Source organism: Chiloscyllium punctatum, chromosome 14 (genome assembly GCF_047496795.1).
Source record: "Chiloscyllium punctatum isolate Juve2018m chromosome 14, sChiPun1.3, whole genome shotgun sequence".
In the NCBI taxonomy this organism is placed as follows: Eukaryota; Metazoa; Chordata; class Chondrichthyes; order Orectolobiformes; family Hemiscylliidae; genus Chiloscyllium; species Chiloscyllium punctatum.
This window is the reverse complement of record NC_092752.1, coordinates 14,055,410-14,070,461: the sequence shown is the minus strand read 5'-3', so window position 1 is coordinate 14,070,461 and position 15,052 is coordinate 14,055,410. Positions and strand designations below refer to the sequence as shown.

Genomic DNA, 15,052 nt, shown 5'->3' with positions numbered 1-15,052 from the left:
AATCAATTGCCATTACAAAATATCATTCAGAAGCTTTGGGTTGATCCACTAATAAATGTTGTTGTATTTGAAAAGGTGACAAATTACATACATCAGATTTCTTTAATATACAATACACTTTACAAAGGTACGGTCAAAACAGAATGAATGAATGTTAAGCCAAAGGAGGAAGTATTAGAAACGCTCATGCAAAGTAATGAATTTTAAGAGAAGTCTTAAAAGAGAGGAAAAGTGAAGAGGCAGAGGGATCTAGGGAAGCAATACCAGTGACTGAATCCTAAGCAGCTAAATCCTAGCACTGGAAAGCAAACAATTTTGGGGAGAGGGACAGGGGATGTATAAGAGGGAAGGACAGATTGACAACAAGCCAACAGAGAAACAGACAGCTTATGAAAGTTTAAAGCTAAAAGTGATTAAAACATAGAGGAGGGACACAGCCATGTTTTAAACCCAAGGATGAAAATGTTAACTTTTAGGGGTTTAGAAACAGGAGCCAATGTAGGTCAGCAAGGACAACTTTTATGGGTGAACAATAATGTGACAAAGCAGCAGAGATATTTTGTGACCTGAAATGTAGGTACAGTGGAGAAGCCGGCCTGGAGAGGATTGAAATTGCAGGAGATTTCAGCAGATGACCTTTGTGAAAAGAGAGGTGATGCTACTGAAGTAAATGAAGACAAACTTTTGTTATGGCGAAGGTAGCAGAAACAGAATAATTGACAGCAGTATGCAGCTTTTGGTAGGAGTTGAAAGCAATGGCTTCAGTCTTCCCAAAGTTTAATTGAAGGTAAGTGGTTCACTCAGGACTAGATTTCAGACAACAATAGCACTGGGAAAATCAAAGGGTGGAAGTGAAGAGGTACAACTAAGCACAGTAAGCATACATCAACACCGTTAGTTACCATGGACCAGAAACTTAACCGGACTATGTAAATGCTGCGGTACAAGAACAATTAAGAGTTTAGGAATTCCATAGAGCGTAACTCACTTTCCAACTCCCAAAACTATTCTGTCAACTATTTATAAGGCACAAGATAGGAGTGTATGGGAATACTTTCCACTTGCCTGAATGGGAGTAGCTCCAACACTCAAGAAGCTTAACTACATCCAGTTTGATTGGCACCCCATGTACCACAGGTGCAGAGTGGCAGCAGTATCATCCATGAGATGCATTGCAGCAACTCACTACGACTCCTTTGATAGCACATTCCAAATTCACAAGCTCCACAATCTAGAAGGACAAGAGCAGTAGGTGCACGGACACACCGCCACCTGCAGATTTCCTTCTAAGCCACATATGACGCTGACTTGGAACTATATCAGAGCTGAAAATGTGTTGCTGGAAAAGCGCAGCATCCAAGGAACAGGAGAATCGACGTTTCGGGCATCAGCCCTTCTTCTCCCGTTCCTTGGATGCTGCCTGACCTGCTGCGCTTTTCCAGCAACACATTTTCAGCTCTGATCTCCAGCATCTGCAGTCCTCACTTTCTCCTTGGAACTATATCAGCCCTTCACTGTCACCAGATCAATATCCTGTAATATTTTCCCTCCACAGCACGTGGGGGTACCTACCCACCCTGAACTGCAGAAGTTCACCATCATTTTCTCAAAGATAATTAGGAATAGTTAATAAATATTGGCCGAGCCAGCAAAATCCACATCCCACAAACAGAAAAATAAATGTACAAACTGTTCCTCCAAATAATGCAGTGAAGGATTAACATGAAGATGAGGAAGACAAGGTTTGACAGATCCTTGATGGACTCTAGAAATAACATTTCGGACAGAAAATTAAGTTATTACTCAAGATTTTCTGGCTTCTGACTATGGTCAGATAAGTAAGAGTTGGAACAATCTCAGTAAGCTGAAAAATTGAGTAATGGCACTGAGAGAGATTGATATGGTCAAATGCAGAGAAGCGGAGAAAGCAGAGGAAGGATAAGTCACCAAAGAAGACTGATTGACTGCAGCAAAGACTGTTTCAAGTGCTATGACAGGATGAAAAGCTAAATGCAACAATTATGAAGGCATCACTGATAGGCTTCTAAAGAGGTTCTAAAGGAATGAGTGAGTCAGAAAGAATCTGGAAAGAGTTAGCATATTGTGCTGATCCTTGCAGCTGGATAAGAAAAGTTTGGACTTGAATCATCTCTTTGAACACTGTATCAATTGTACCACAACAAGAAGCAAAAACGTGAGTGGGGACCATGCACTCAAAAGTTTGAAGGTCAGTTTGGAGATTGGATGCAAGGACAGAATGGCCTCGGTGATATCTTTGATAAGTATGATGGTGACAGATTTAAAATGGACAAGAGGACTATCTGGGGCAAGAGTACTATTTAAAACACCAGTTGACAGAAGCACCAAGGAAGAAAGTAGTCCAGTCAGCAATTTAGTGGGCATGGGATCATGGGAGACAAGGCAGGATTCGTGCTTAAAATGAGCTTAGGATAGCAAAAGGGGCAGAAGAGAAAATAGAAAATGCATCAGTTTGGAATGAAGGCAATGGGAAGGGAAATAGAAAAGACAGCTGAATGGATGTTATCACTCCTAATCTTAATGACAACCAAGTCCATAACCTTCTTTTATTTGTAGCGACGATGGAGAATTGAAAGAGAAAGAGCTGTTAAAGCATCATGATCAAAAGCTACTCGGTGACGTTGATCGAGAAGAAAAATGAAAGATGAAAATATGTCTTTTTTTTGGTTTCTACTTTTAATTCATACTAAGTGCCACAAATACTTTATGAAAATAAAACATACGGTTTAAAATTAGAATGTCCAAAATAAGTCTTCAGGCACTTGATCTGTTTTGCATTTGGCTCAGGTATTGAAGCATCTAGAACGAAAACAAAGAAAGAGATGGATTTAAGAGCAACCAACCCTGAAATGTTTTGATTATCAGGAGAGTGTAAATTTATTATAAAAATGCATATAATGGAAATGATTTAACCAGATTAATTCAATGATGAGCAGAAAAATGGGTACAGAAATGTAAAGTAAATTCACCATGCAAAACTGACAACAGCATATTACATGTTTGATATTTTTAATACAAAAACATAGCATTAGAAGTTATGTAAATTCAACCAATGCTTGCTTCCAAACATCTTTCAAAGCCAATTTACCCCATTTGTCCTCCTCTTCCTTAATGCTTTCATCTTCTTCATCCCCCACCCCACAAAATTCCTCAGTTCCATCAACTTCATCAGGTACATTCTTGAGAGATGCTTCAGTCTCTAATTCAGAACTGCTATCCAAATTCTGCAATGCCTGAAAGAGCAGGCCAGAGGGATAAGAAACAAAGAAAATGCAAAGTTCATTAATTTAAATCCACTTTTCACATAATGACATGTACAGGTTGATATTCTCATTTCAAACATTACTATCAAAATAGGCTAACTGCTATTGGACAGCACTTGCTGAACAATCTGAGTGTTAGATAATCAGCCGAGCTCAAAATAAGGTTCATTGCTAGAGGCAGCATACATTCATACACAACGACTCGTTCTCCGACAACAATGTTCAAGACTTGTCCTTTCTGAATTAGCCAAGGAACTTGCAGAATGCTTCAGCTACAATCAATCAATCAGCACCCTATTGCCCTATAGATTGAAATTTGGCATCTTCGTAATTTTCCAAATGAGTGCAAGATGAAAAGCTTTTGTAAAATCTCTTTTCAGCAATAAATTAATATAGCCCATTTCTACTTTGATCATTTCAAATATTTACAGTTTTTTTTAAATGGGGTATCTGATCCGTTAGATTATATTGAAGGTCATGGAGTAGGAGGCAAGTAATAAGAATCAAGATATCCATGAAGCCCTGATCTATTTTTATACATTTTTGATTATGGACAGAAACGGTAAAAGGTCAGTTTTAAAAACCCTGAATCGTGGAAGAGACTGTTGCACTTTTTACAAAAAAGCTACCAGCCCTTATTGTAAGGGATCTTTGTTCAACCAGCTGGGGAAGATTAGTTGCAGACAATTATCAATAGTCTACTAAATAGACTTTGGCCTACAACTCATAGCTGACTGGTCTGTACAGTGGTGACCAGCTGTTGATGACTAAGGGCTCTTTTCTTGCAACCAGGTAGCAGAACAGCTTGTGGGTGTGAATACTATAGCGAGAAGCCTTCCGACCTCCAGAGGGGGAGATGACATCCTTTTTTCTGCTGTAGAAAAATACACCAAAAGCATGAAGCTTTTCCTCATTAGTTGCTGTAAGCTGTGGCTTTTAACCAATAAAATCACTCCTATGCCTCCTGCAAGGAAGTGAAAACATGCTGGGAAGAGCAAGGTTAATGAATACCAAATCCTGACAAGTAAAAGGATCATCTCAACAAGCCCTGAAGACAGAGGCTATTGAACTACTTTCTCAGTTTTCTCTCCACCCACATCAATGTGTTTTATTTACATTTGTCTGTATATGTGTAGAAGGAGTTTATAAGGGATTAGAGTTTTAATTAGTAGAGTTAAATATCAATCATTCTTACTCATTCACCTGTAGTCAGAATCTATTTAGTTTTAATAAATAGCAATCTTTGTTAAAACTGATCCATCGGTGTTATTAACCTGGATCTAAAAAGAAGAAAATTAGGACTTGTCTTTACTTTAATAAAAGCTTTAACATTTGAGACGCCTTTGGAAATAAGATAGCCTGATTTCCAGCACACTTTCTCAATGTGGGTTGACACATTCAAATTTTGGCTCATCTAAAACCATTTTACGTTTATTTGCATTATGAGTTTTTAAGGTTCAGGTGTGCAAATTTACTTTTGAAAGACACCAAGGCAAGAATTATACTTGGATTTACAAAAGAACCACAGGTTTTGCAAGATCCAAGACTTTATAAACAGCAAATGTTTCACAGAATTATTGCTTTCAAGGAGAGTTACCATTGCTTTTCAGATGAACAAGGCAACTGCTAGCCTGATATTGATTAAGGAATCATTTACACAGGACAAAAGAATTCCTAATTTTCTTCATCTGCACTCTTCTCCATCTCTGTCCGTTTTACACTATTGCTATCACAACTTTAATCTATCTTAATAAATGACCCTCAAAATTGTTACCCTATAGTTTGTGCATCACTATAGTTTTCTTGCAAATTTGCTCTGCAATATTCTTTCCCACTAGTTTATGGCTTCAAAACATGCAATAGTGTAATGGCACCTCTACTGTTTCTTAGTTCTCGCCTAACAGATTATACACCCTTAAGCATTCCTGGATATCCTCTCCAATTAGTACTACAATATACCCCTTACTCAATATTATCACTCTTCCAGTTTCTTTTATTCCTTATCTGTCCTGAACACCTGTGCAAGGATATTTAGTACTCAGCCCAGCCCTTTGGTAAGCTCCATTAACACCATGGTGTCAGACTCCCATGAGAATTTTGTACCTGCACCTCATGAACCTCATCTACCCTGATCTGTGCTTCACATGCACAATAAATTTGAATTGGATTTCATTGTATATCCCCTTCATCTAAGCCAATCCAATATTTAACTATATCAGTCTCTTGTGCTATCTGTCTCTCCAAATCCTTTAGACATTTTGTCTATCCTTGCAAATGCTACATCCGGAGTCCCATTCCCTCCAAATTAGTATAAACTTTCCTTGCCATTATTGGCAACTGCTCCAGGAAAACAATGGTTCTTGCCTGGCTGAGATGCATCTGATCAGTACAGGTTCTGCCTCCAACAAAGATATGCTGTAGCATGTATACAATAGGCTGAATCACCACAAACCCAAGGAACCCCATCCAGGAGAAAGATATAAATAGAAAGCAGGAGACAACAGCTTTGCTTCACTTGGAGGTCGCCACTGATGATGTTACCTAGTCAGGTAGTGAAACGTCTGGATATCAAACCTACAGCTCAGCGAGCAAACCTACACCCTAAACCTCAACCTGAGCTACAAACCTTCACATCCTTGCAAAAATGCCATCCTTCTGTGCTATAGGTTTATATAGTTCTTTTACAAACTGAGCTTTCTCCATCTTGCCCAGGTTGCTGGGTAGTGAAACTAAAATCCTGAAAGTCTTTTCCCTAGGGTGGGGGAGCTCAGAACTGGAGGGCATTGGTTTAGGGTGAGAGGGGAAAGATATAAAAGGGACCTAAGGGACAACTTTTTCACACAGGGTGGTGCATGTATGGAATGTGCTGCTAGAGGAAGTGGTAGAGGCTGGTACAACTGCAACATTTAAAAGGTGTCTGGATGGGTATATGAAAGGAAGGGTTTGGAGGGATATGGGCCGGGTGCTGGCTGGTGGGACTAGATTGGGTTAGGATATCTGGTCGGTATGGACAAGTTGGACCGAAGGGGCTGTTTCCGTGCTATACATCTATATGACTCAATGGAACCTTGTATACTTTGCTGGCGCTCAGCTGGGAAATTTGGAACAGAACTGTCTAATGTGCAAGAGGACATCAGTCGGTATCCTTCCTTCTGGAGGAATTGCCAATGTTGTCTTTCTGTGGTCAGGGGGCAGCACGCTTATTCAAAGTTTTCACATTCTGTTGGGATTCCCTCATTATATCCAACAGCACGGCACATGGGAAAATTTGGCTGCCAGTCCAACTGGAATACCACTGCAAGAACACCCAAGGGAAAAATCACTTCCGCACTGCAGTTCAGTTTCTATGTATAACTTTTATTGGGGTGCCATCTAGTGGAGATCTGTAAATGAGCTGTAAGGAATTCAGTTCTGAATCGTGATGCTTTTACTCAAAACACCAATTCTTCCCGTGCACAGAAAATACCGAGTGCTCTTCAATTATAGCTTTTAATTGGTATGTTATACAAGTCGCAAACCATTGATCTATTATAGCTGTTCAGCAGTTAGGTAGCCAAATGCTTTACAACACTTTTGATGCTGAAAAATTCGAAGAAACATTAAAGTGCTCCAGGTTTGTGGAGTTGATTAAATATGACAGTCAGAACAGCATCTTAAGTTTATTTGTTTTCTCTGAGGCCATACCAGCCAAGAAGCATGTATTGCTGTGAACTGTTATGATCCCAGTTGATGGTAAGACCAGACAACTCAGATGCACAAGTGAAAGCTGATTTGATAGATCATGAGTTTAATATTTGCAGTTGATTACTTCAGTGCCTAGTCACTGAATATACTCACACTGGGCTGACAGTGTTCTTTAAAAAAAAACATAATACACAAAATAGAATGGTGTACACACACACACACACAGTTTAGAAAGATCTTAATGTAACGGAAAACAAAGTTTCAATATTTTTCCCAGCAATATCCATTACAGACACCAATTCCATTGAGCATTATTCCTACCTAAACTCTTTACTTTCTTATTTAATTGGCCTTTTCCAAATCAGATGGCCTAAACCACTTTTCAGTTCAGGCACCTCGAAAGTTTCTGCACACATTCTCACAGCTTGGAGACTGCACAAACAACACCCTCAGTCTGGAGATTTCTACATTGTAGCAGGATGGTAGTCTGTTGGCATTGAAACTATTCTCTTGAACTGAAACCCAATGTTACCAGATGCCCCAGTCTGTTTTCTCAGTATTTCATAAACACTGAACACCGGTATCCTGCTCAGCACTGAAGTCATATTGAAAATAATGCCTTCAGTTCACTGACCTAATAACTTGCTGACCTCAAAAAAAAGTAAATCTCCCAAAACTGAAACCACGCATCTATTTTTACTTCCACTTTAAAATACAATTGATAATAAATTATAAACCTTTATCACAGAACAATATACAAATTATACAGTTCAAAAATTGAACAAGCTTAAGAAGGAGCACAATTAGTTTTGTGCGCTTCACATTCACTAGACAGTTCTTTTGAATAGGGAAATAACAAGAGGCTGTATGTGAAGGATGCTTTAAGAAAGTTAAAATGGTTGGCTTCATTCACAAATATTCACTCCCTCCGCAAATGATACCAAAATCCCAAAACTCCATTCCTAACAGCACTGTGGGTGCACTTATACCACATACACTGCACCAGTTCACAAAAACAGCTTCTGAAGGGCAATTCAGGGTGGGCAAAAAAAAAATGGTAGCTTCATCAGCAACTGCACAGCCCATGGATGATTTTGTAAAAATAAAACAACGGAATAAAGCATAAGATACAAAGTAAATGACCTATTTTTACTGAGTTAAAAAGGTGAAAATATGTCTATACCTTCACTGATGGCCTAGTATTTGACAGGTTTCGTAGTTGGTGCACCCACAGTGCAGTTAAGAAGGGAGTTCCAGGATCATGGTCCAGCACCATTGCACCAACTTCACCAAAATCATATCAAAACAGAGACTGTATTTGCTCTGGTGGTCAAGACATGTGTTGCTGTTCCTGTCTTCGTTCTACATTTCAACATAGCCTGACACAATCTGCTAATTTTGATCTTACCTCAAGCATTTCATTCTCCAGCTCCTCATCACTTTCAATCACATAAGAGAGATCAGCTTCTTCATCAGCATTAGGTGGCTGCAGAATTAAAAATGTGAAATTAAAATAGAACGATAAGTTATCTTACACCTTCAACATCTACACCTGCATAGCCACATTGGAATCAGCATAGACCAGCTACATAAAGGCCACGACTGCGAGAACAGGGCTGAAGTTCACACTATTCTGCAACAAGAGGCCTGTATGCAAAGCATTTTTATCAGTCAAGGCCCAAATCAGATATGGGGTGAAATGCTCACAACACAGCCACACTGCACCAAAGAAATTTGACAGCACTCAGGACAAGACAGCTTTCTTGACTTAGACAGAATACAAAAACAGAAATAAGTCATGCCCATATCCAAACAATTCTCTGTGAGCCTACATCATCTAACTCCATAAACCTATATGACGCTCTTTTATCTAGCTTTCCTTTACATACATTTATGCTATTAGCCTCACACACTCCCTCCGGTATCCAGTTCCACATTCTAACCATGCTCAGGATAAAGAAATTTCTTCTTGATTCCTTATTCAATTATCTGGGGTTACCTTTATGACCCTTAATTCTGTTTCTCCCCAGACGAGAAAATATCTTTTTTATGTTTATCCTATCATTTCCATAATTTCAAAAGACTTTATCACTTCTTCCTCAATCTTCTCCTTTCCAGATGAAACGGCCCCAAACTGTTCTGATAGCTGTAACTTCGAAGTTGAGATACAATTTTTGTAAATCTTTTTTGCAGCTTCTCTAGTGCCCTTACATCCCTTATATAAAAGAGAGAGATCAGAACTACGACCAAGATTTTCTACAGAGACCAAACATTTGGGTACCCCTACCACTTCCAGTATGGTGACTGCAGCATGTACAGTCTGTGGAAAGCAGCAGGTCTCAGGTCTCAGGTCACCTGTCTCTGCCACTGAGAATGGCAAGAGAAACACTATTGCGGAAGCACAATAACCTCCAAGTCATGAAAAAAATCCAACTTGGCCATATAATCGGCATTCCCACATTATCACTTGGTCAAAATCTTCATAATTTCTTTATAAACACCATTCTGGGCACACTGACAGGAAGTGGGAATAAATACAATCTTGACAACATCTCCATATCTAAAGAAAAAATAAAACCACTCCTAAAGTATCTGCTGTGTAAAAATAATTCCAGACATGGAAAGTGAAAAACAAATTTCCTTCAGCAAATTTCTAGATAATGCAGCATGAATCCCAAGTGAAATCTGGGAAATTGAGGAGGGGTTTTTCTCATGTCCTGAGTTGGTATAAACTATTTAAATACATGGCTCAGTTGCTATACATGCAGTAGCAATTGTTAGGAAGCCATAATTGGCGATTCTTAAATGCATGTTCCTTAAAAAGCAAGAGCAATCTTTAATACTGACTCAGAACAAGTCTCACCATAAATCCAAATGAAAAACAGGATATTGTAAATAAAGCAAAAACACTGTTGGAATCAACAGTAATTCACTCTATCCCTATGGAGGTGAAAGGCAAGTTAATGTTTTGATTTGGGTTTTCCATAAATGCATTAAAGTAAAATTGCTATAGTCCCACAGGAACATAAGGCTGCTGTCTCATTAGAGAGAGACTGGAGGTGGTTTAACCTGAGGGTTACCATGCCTTAGGCAAGGAGCAAGGTTAAGGTGGTAAGTAACCTCAGCTGGTTTAAGGGCTGAACCCAGGCTGTTGGCAGCACGCTGCATCAAACACCAGCCATCCAACGGGTCTCACATCCCCACAATTACACAGTTAACTGGTCACCTATTTACAGTTAGGCAAAAATGAGACTGCAGATGCTGGAGATTAGAGTCGAGAGTGTGGTGCTAGAAAAGCATAGTGGGTCAGGCAGCATCTGAGCAGAAGTGACGTTTCGGGCAAAAGTCCTTCATCAGGAATTGGGTTCATCAGGATGAAGGGCTTTTGCCCGAAACATCGATTCTCCTGCTCCTTGGATGCTGCCTGGCCAGCTCTGTTTTTCCAGCACCACATTCTCAACCTATTTATCGTTGACTGCCTAGTGATATAGAGTGACGCAAGTCAAGAAGCCTGAGCTTGCATTTCTTCCCCATAAAATGCACAAGTTACATTCTACAAGTATACTTATCTGACTGGGCTAACATGTTCAATTATAAATCAGGTATCTCCAAAGATTATATTGCTGAAAATTACACATTTTGCCGAAGTATTTTTGTCGTACATTGATCAGAACATTTTGCAAGAATACCAACAACTATACTGCACAAGAGTATAAATGTTGGTTTTCCCCTTGAATTGGTAGCCTTACGAAATGTCCTGATGAGTGCACAGTGAAGAGCTTTGACAATTTTTTTTCCCAGCAACATGCAAGTTCTGTTGCAGCAATCATTTATTTATATTCCTGAAAATATATTGAAGCATGATATTTTACCTTGATTGGCAAAGAGGAAATAGTATTTTCCACTGCATCTTCTGCTTCTGCCTGCTGCTCCAACATTTGAAGCTCATATTCGGTTATGGCTAAAGACATCAGGTAACCCTCACGTTTATTCTGGTTGCATTCTTCAGAAACACGACTCTCATTCGGATCATTCCCATGGGATTCTGAGCATGGTTCACAAACTTGCTTGCCAATCTGGAGATCTAATGGTGATTCAGTCAAATGATCTTCTTGCTTCACTTCTTGGTAGCTCCCACTTGTATTCTGATTACTTTCTAAATCATTTTCAAAATGGACTTTTGCAGCTCGATTGTTTGTACATATTTCAGATTTTACTCCTTTTTCTTCTTCTGCACCACTCCCTGGTGTCGATTCAAGTAAAATGGTCCGTAAAGCAGAAACATTTTCAGAGATCATGTTGAAGATATCTGCAGCTCTGGTTAAAGAAAAATAAGTGTCAAATGTATGCAGACTAAAGTTAAAAAGTAGATGCAAAGAATATTTGTTACCTACATCATTTCTACACCTGTATCATTGACTGAATGACATAGGAAAAATGCCCTGTTCATTCCAAAGGACTGTGGACAATTTTCATTGAAATGGATAGTCCTCAGTCCATTGATGTAAATATCTGTTATAACATATGTCACAAGTCTCATTCTCGGACTGGAGGACAAAAATCAAAGCTAAAATTCAAATTCAGTACTGAAGTACCATGTTTCAGATGAGACATTAAATGGAAGCCTATTCTGACTCCACGGGTGAACATAAAAGATCCTACACAGTAATTTGAAGAGGGTTAGGGGTCAATATTTGCCCCCTTTATCAACATTACAGAAATAGATCATCTGGCAAATGATCCCATTGCTGGTTATGGGACCTCTGCGCCTAATTGGATGCCTGCTCTTACATTACAGTTGTGATTATCCTTCAAAAGTTCCCCATTGGCTGTGAAGTGCTTCAGTCTCTAGATTAGAGTGGTGCTGAAAAAGCACAGCAGGTCAGGCACATCCGAGGAGCAGGAAAAATCAACATTTCGGGCAGCTCCCTTCCTGAAGAAGGGCTTTTGCTCAAAACGTCGATTTTTCTGCTCCTCGGATGCTGCCTGCCTGCTGTGTTTTTCCAGCACCACTCGAATCTAGAGACTTTGGTTTCCAGCATCTGCAGTCCTCACTTTTGTCCTGTGTAATGCTTCAGAATACTCAGGTCCTAAAACTCACCATGTGAATTCAAGTTGTTCTTTTGTTTCCACAGAATTTACAAATAGGTAACTCAGTAAATGGAGTAACTGCAGAGATGAATGGTACAGCTTCTAGAAATCTGTGGTTTTAAGTGGAAGAATAGTGAGGTTCAACTGGGATATTGAAAATTTCAATTGAGTCATGTGTACAGTGGTGGAGAGATGTAGCATACGTGGAGGGGCAATGAAAGAGCCTTTTGGGGGAAGGTTTGATTTTCACAAGCGGGACATGGGCATCACTGGCTGAGCCATTAATTACCCATCTGAAGTTGCCCTTGAGAAGGTGGTGGAGAGCTGCCTTCCTCAGCCACTGCAGTCTATGTGCTGAAGGCAAACCAACAATGCCATTACGGAGGTTGTGGAAAATTGGGTTTTCCTATTGTGTTAGTCTTTGGTGGAGGTGCTGATGGGGATTTGGTGCACACTGTTTTGGAGACAATCATGGACCATGCATCCATGTCATTGAGCCTTGAAGTTGATCCCAAGGCTGTTTGAGGAGAAAGTGAGGACTGCAGATGCTGGAGATCAGAGCTGAAAATGTGTTGCTGGAAAAGCGCAGCAGGTCAGGCAGCATCCAAGGAACAGGAGAATCGACGTTTCGGGCATCAGCCCTTCTTCAGGAATGAAGGGCTGATGCCCTGAAGAACGGCTGATGCCCGAAACGTCGATTCTCCTGTTCCTTGGATGCTGCCTGACCTGCTGCGCTTTTCCAGGAATACATTTTCAGCCCCAAGGCTGTTTGACCAGTCTCCACTCCACAAATATTATTGCTGCCTCAGATAAGGAAGAATGAGAGACCCCAATCATAATACGATGCAAACTTCTGGTGCATGAGAGGTGTAATAAAGGCCAGAGGAAAATCACCTGAGCCACTAGTCAATAGGCCATATATAGTGAACCCTCCAATTCTCAACCTTGGCTTTAATTAACTTTTAAGAACAACCATCAGATCATTGAAAGACAACAGATGCTAAAATCGTGAGGGGCAGGGATAGGATAAACAGACAAGGTTTTTTCCCCTGGGGTGGGGGAGTCCAGAACTAGACGGCATAGGTTCAGGGTGAGAGGGGAAAGCTATAAAAGTGACAAAAGGGGCAACTTTTTCATGCAGACAATGGCGCGTGTATGGAATGAGCTGCCAGAGGAAGAGGAGGAGACTGGTACAATTATGGTATTTAAAAGTGTCTATGGTAGCCGTGACGTGGAGGAGCCGGTGTTGGACTGGGGTGGACAAAGTTAAAAATCACACAATACCAGGTTGTAGTCCAACAGGTTTATTTGGAAGCACTACCTTTTGGAGTGCTGCTCTTTCATCAGGTGGTTGTGGAGTCCACAATGAAGGAGCAACGCTCTGAAAGCTAGTGCTTCCAAATAAACCTGTTGGACTATAACCTGGTGTTGTGTGATTTTTAACTTTGTCCATATTTAAAAGGCGTCTGGATGGGTAGATGAATAGGAAGGATTTAGAGGGATATGAGCCAAATGCTGGTAAATGGGACTAGATTAGATTAGGATATCTAGTCAGCATGGACGAGTTGGACTGAAGGGTCTATTTCCATGCTGTACACTTGTATTACTGTATGAGAAGCTGATAAATCTAATGTACTGATCAAGCAGGGATTTGACTTTGTTTAGATGCAAAAAGAAAAGTCACTATGATTCGGAGATTATCATATGCATCTCATTAATTGCTCATTACTAACCTCTGTACACCACTAACATACGAAACAGGAACAATTTCAGCTAGTTTCTGTATTTCACAGGCAAGAGAAATCAGGTTAGATCTTAAGTAAATGGAAGGGTGCAATTTCTGATCTGAAACACAGAAAATGTTAAAAAAATCATTAGTTAGAAGATATCACACCCATATGTGAAGTTCAATTTTTGCCTATCAACATTAGGCACAATTATCTAAATCTTTATTCTTGGGGAAAGAAGTGGGAACTTCAAAGCAGCAGAACTTAACTCCTGATCATTCAAATAGTACTGTGAGACAGAGTGCCAATTCCAGGTGCTGCAATGTCTGCAGGATTTAGTATATGATCTGAACTTAATTGCTGTTGATTTAGGAATGCCTACACTAAACAGAGGGTGGTCTTGCTACTGGGCAAGCAACCACTATGATGCTCTGTTAGTCCATAAAAAAATCTTTCATTTTGGATGGAGGAACATAGTTACTACTACAGAACTTAAAGTCAATTAGCAGGTAGCATGCGTAGACAAACTGCCAAATCAACTTAATGCACATGCATTAAGGGTTCAAGTTACACGTGATATTTTCAATTTTCTTCTAACCCATTTCCAATTGTCCCTTGCAGTAAACACTATCCTGGCCTATCCAAATAGCTGTCCAAAACTAACTATTAAAAGATGCTGTCGACATTCACCATTTTCTATTTCTCCAAGCGAAATTCAAGACCCCCATTCAGAGATTCCCCATGAGAATTCTACACTTCAAGGTTAATAGGTTATACGTGCACACCGAGGAAATGACCAACCAAAAAGAACACCACTGGGTGGGTGGTGGGGGAATTGTCACATAGGCAGCAAAGGAATGAAGTCCAGGTAACTTTCCACTGAAAGATATGACTTTGCTGCTCTCTCACATTGTCAACCAGAGAAGCAGCAACATCCAGAGAACGGGAACAGGTTGTCAGGATTTTTAAATGAACTCTAGCACAAAACATAATTACAGATTAATTCAGTGAATATTCTTCATATGATTACAGCAACACTTGTTCATAAATAATTTTTTGTTCTGAAGAATGATTCTGAACTCGAAACATTCACTCTGTTTTCTCTCCACAGATGTAATCAAACCAGAGTTTCTCCAACATTTTCTGTATTTATTTGTTTCATAAGTAATTTAAAATAGTTGGCATGTAGCAGTTTGGTGGCACAAAGGGTCAATCCACAAGGTTGATTTGGAATGGAACAGGTGATCT

The 15,052-nt window shown here is 39.8% G+C and overlaps 1 protein-coding gene across 4 annotated transcripts in view; it reads right to left on the bottom strand.

The window, feature by feature from the left end:
* wrn (WRN RecQ like helicase) overlaps positions 1-15,052 on the bottom strand; it is a 103,275-nt gene that overhangs the window by 66,577 nt on the left and 21,646 nt on the right. For all 4 annotated transcript variants that reach the window (XR_011962392.1, XR_011962393.1, XM_072583923.1 and 1 more), the window contains exons 8-12: positions 13,811-13,922; positions 10,859-11,303; positions 8,395-8,472; positions 3,128-3,272; positions 2,763-2,838 (exon numbers count right to left, since the gene is read on the bottom strand). Coding sequence is in view for 2 of the 4 variants with exons in the window: in XM_072583923.1 (XP_072440024.1) it covers positions 2,763-2,838; positions 3,128-3,272; positions 8,395-8,472; positions 10,859-11,303; positions 13,811-13,922 (856 nt within the window). In the remaining 2 variants the exon portion in view is untranslated. The remainder of the gene's footprint in view (positions 1-2,762; positions 2,839-3,127; positions 3,273-8,394; positions 8,473-10,858; positions 11,304-13,810; positions 13,923-15,052) is intronic.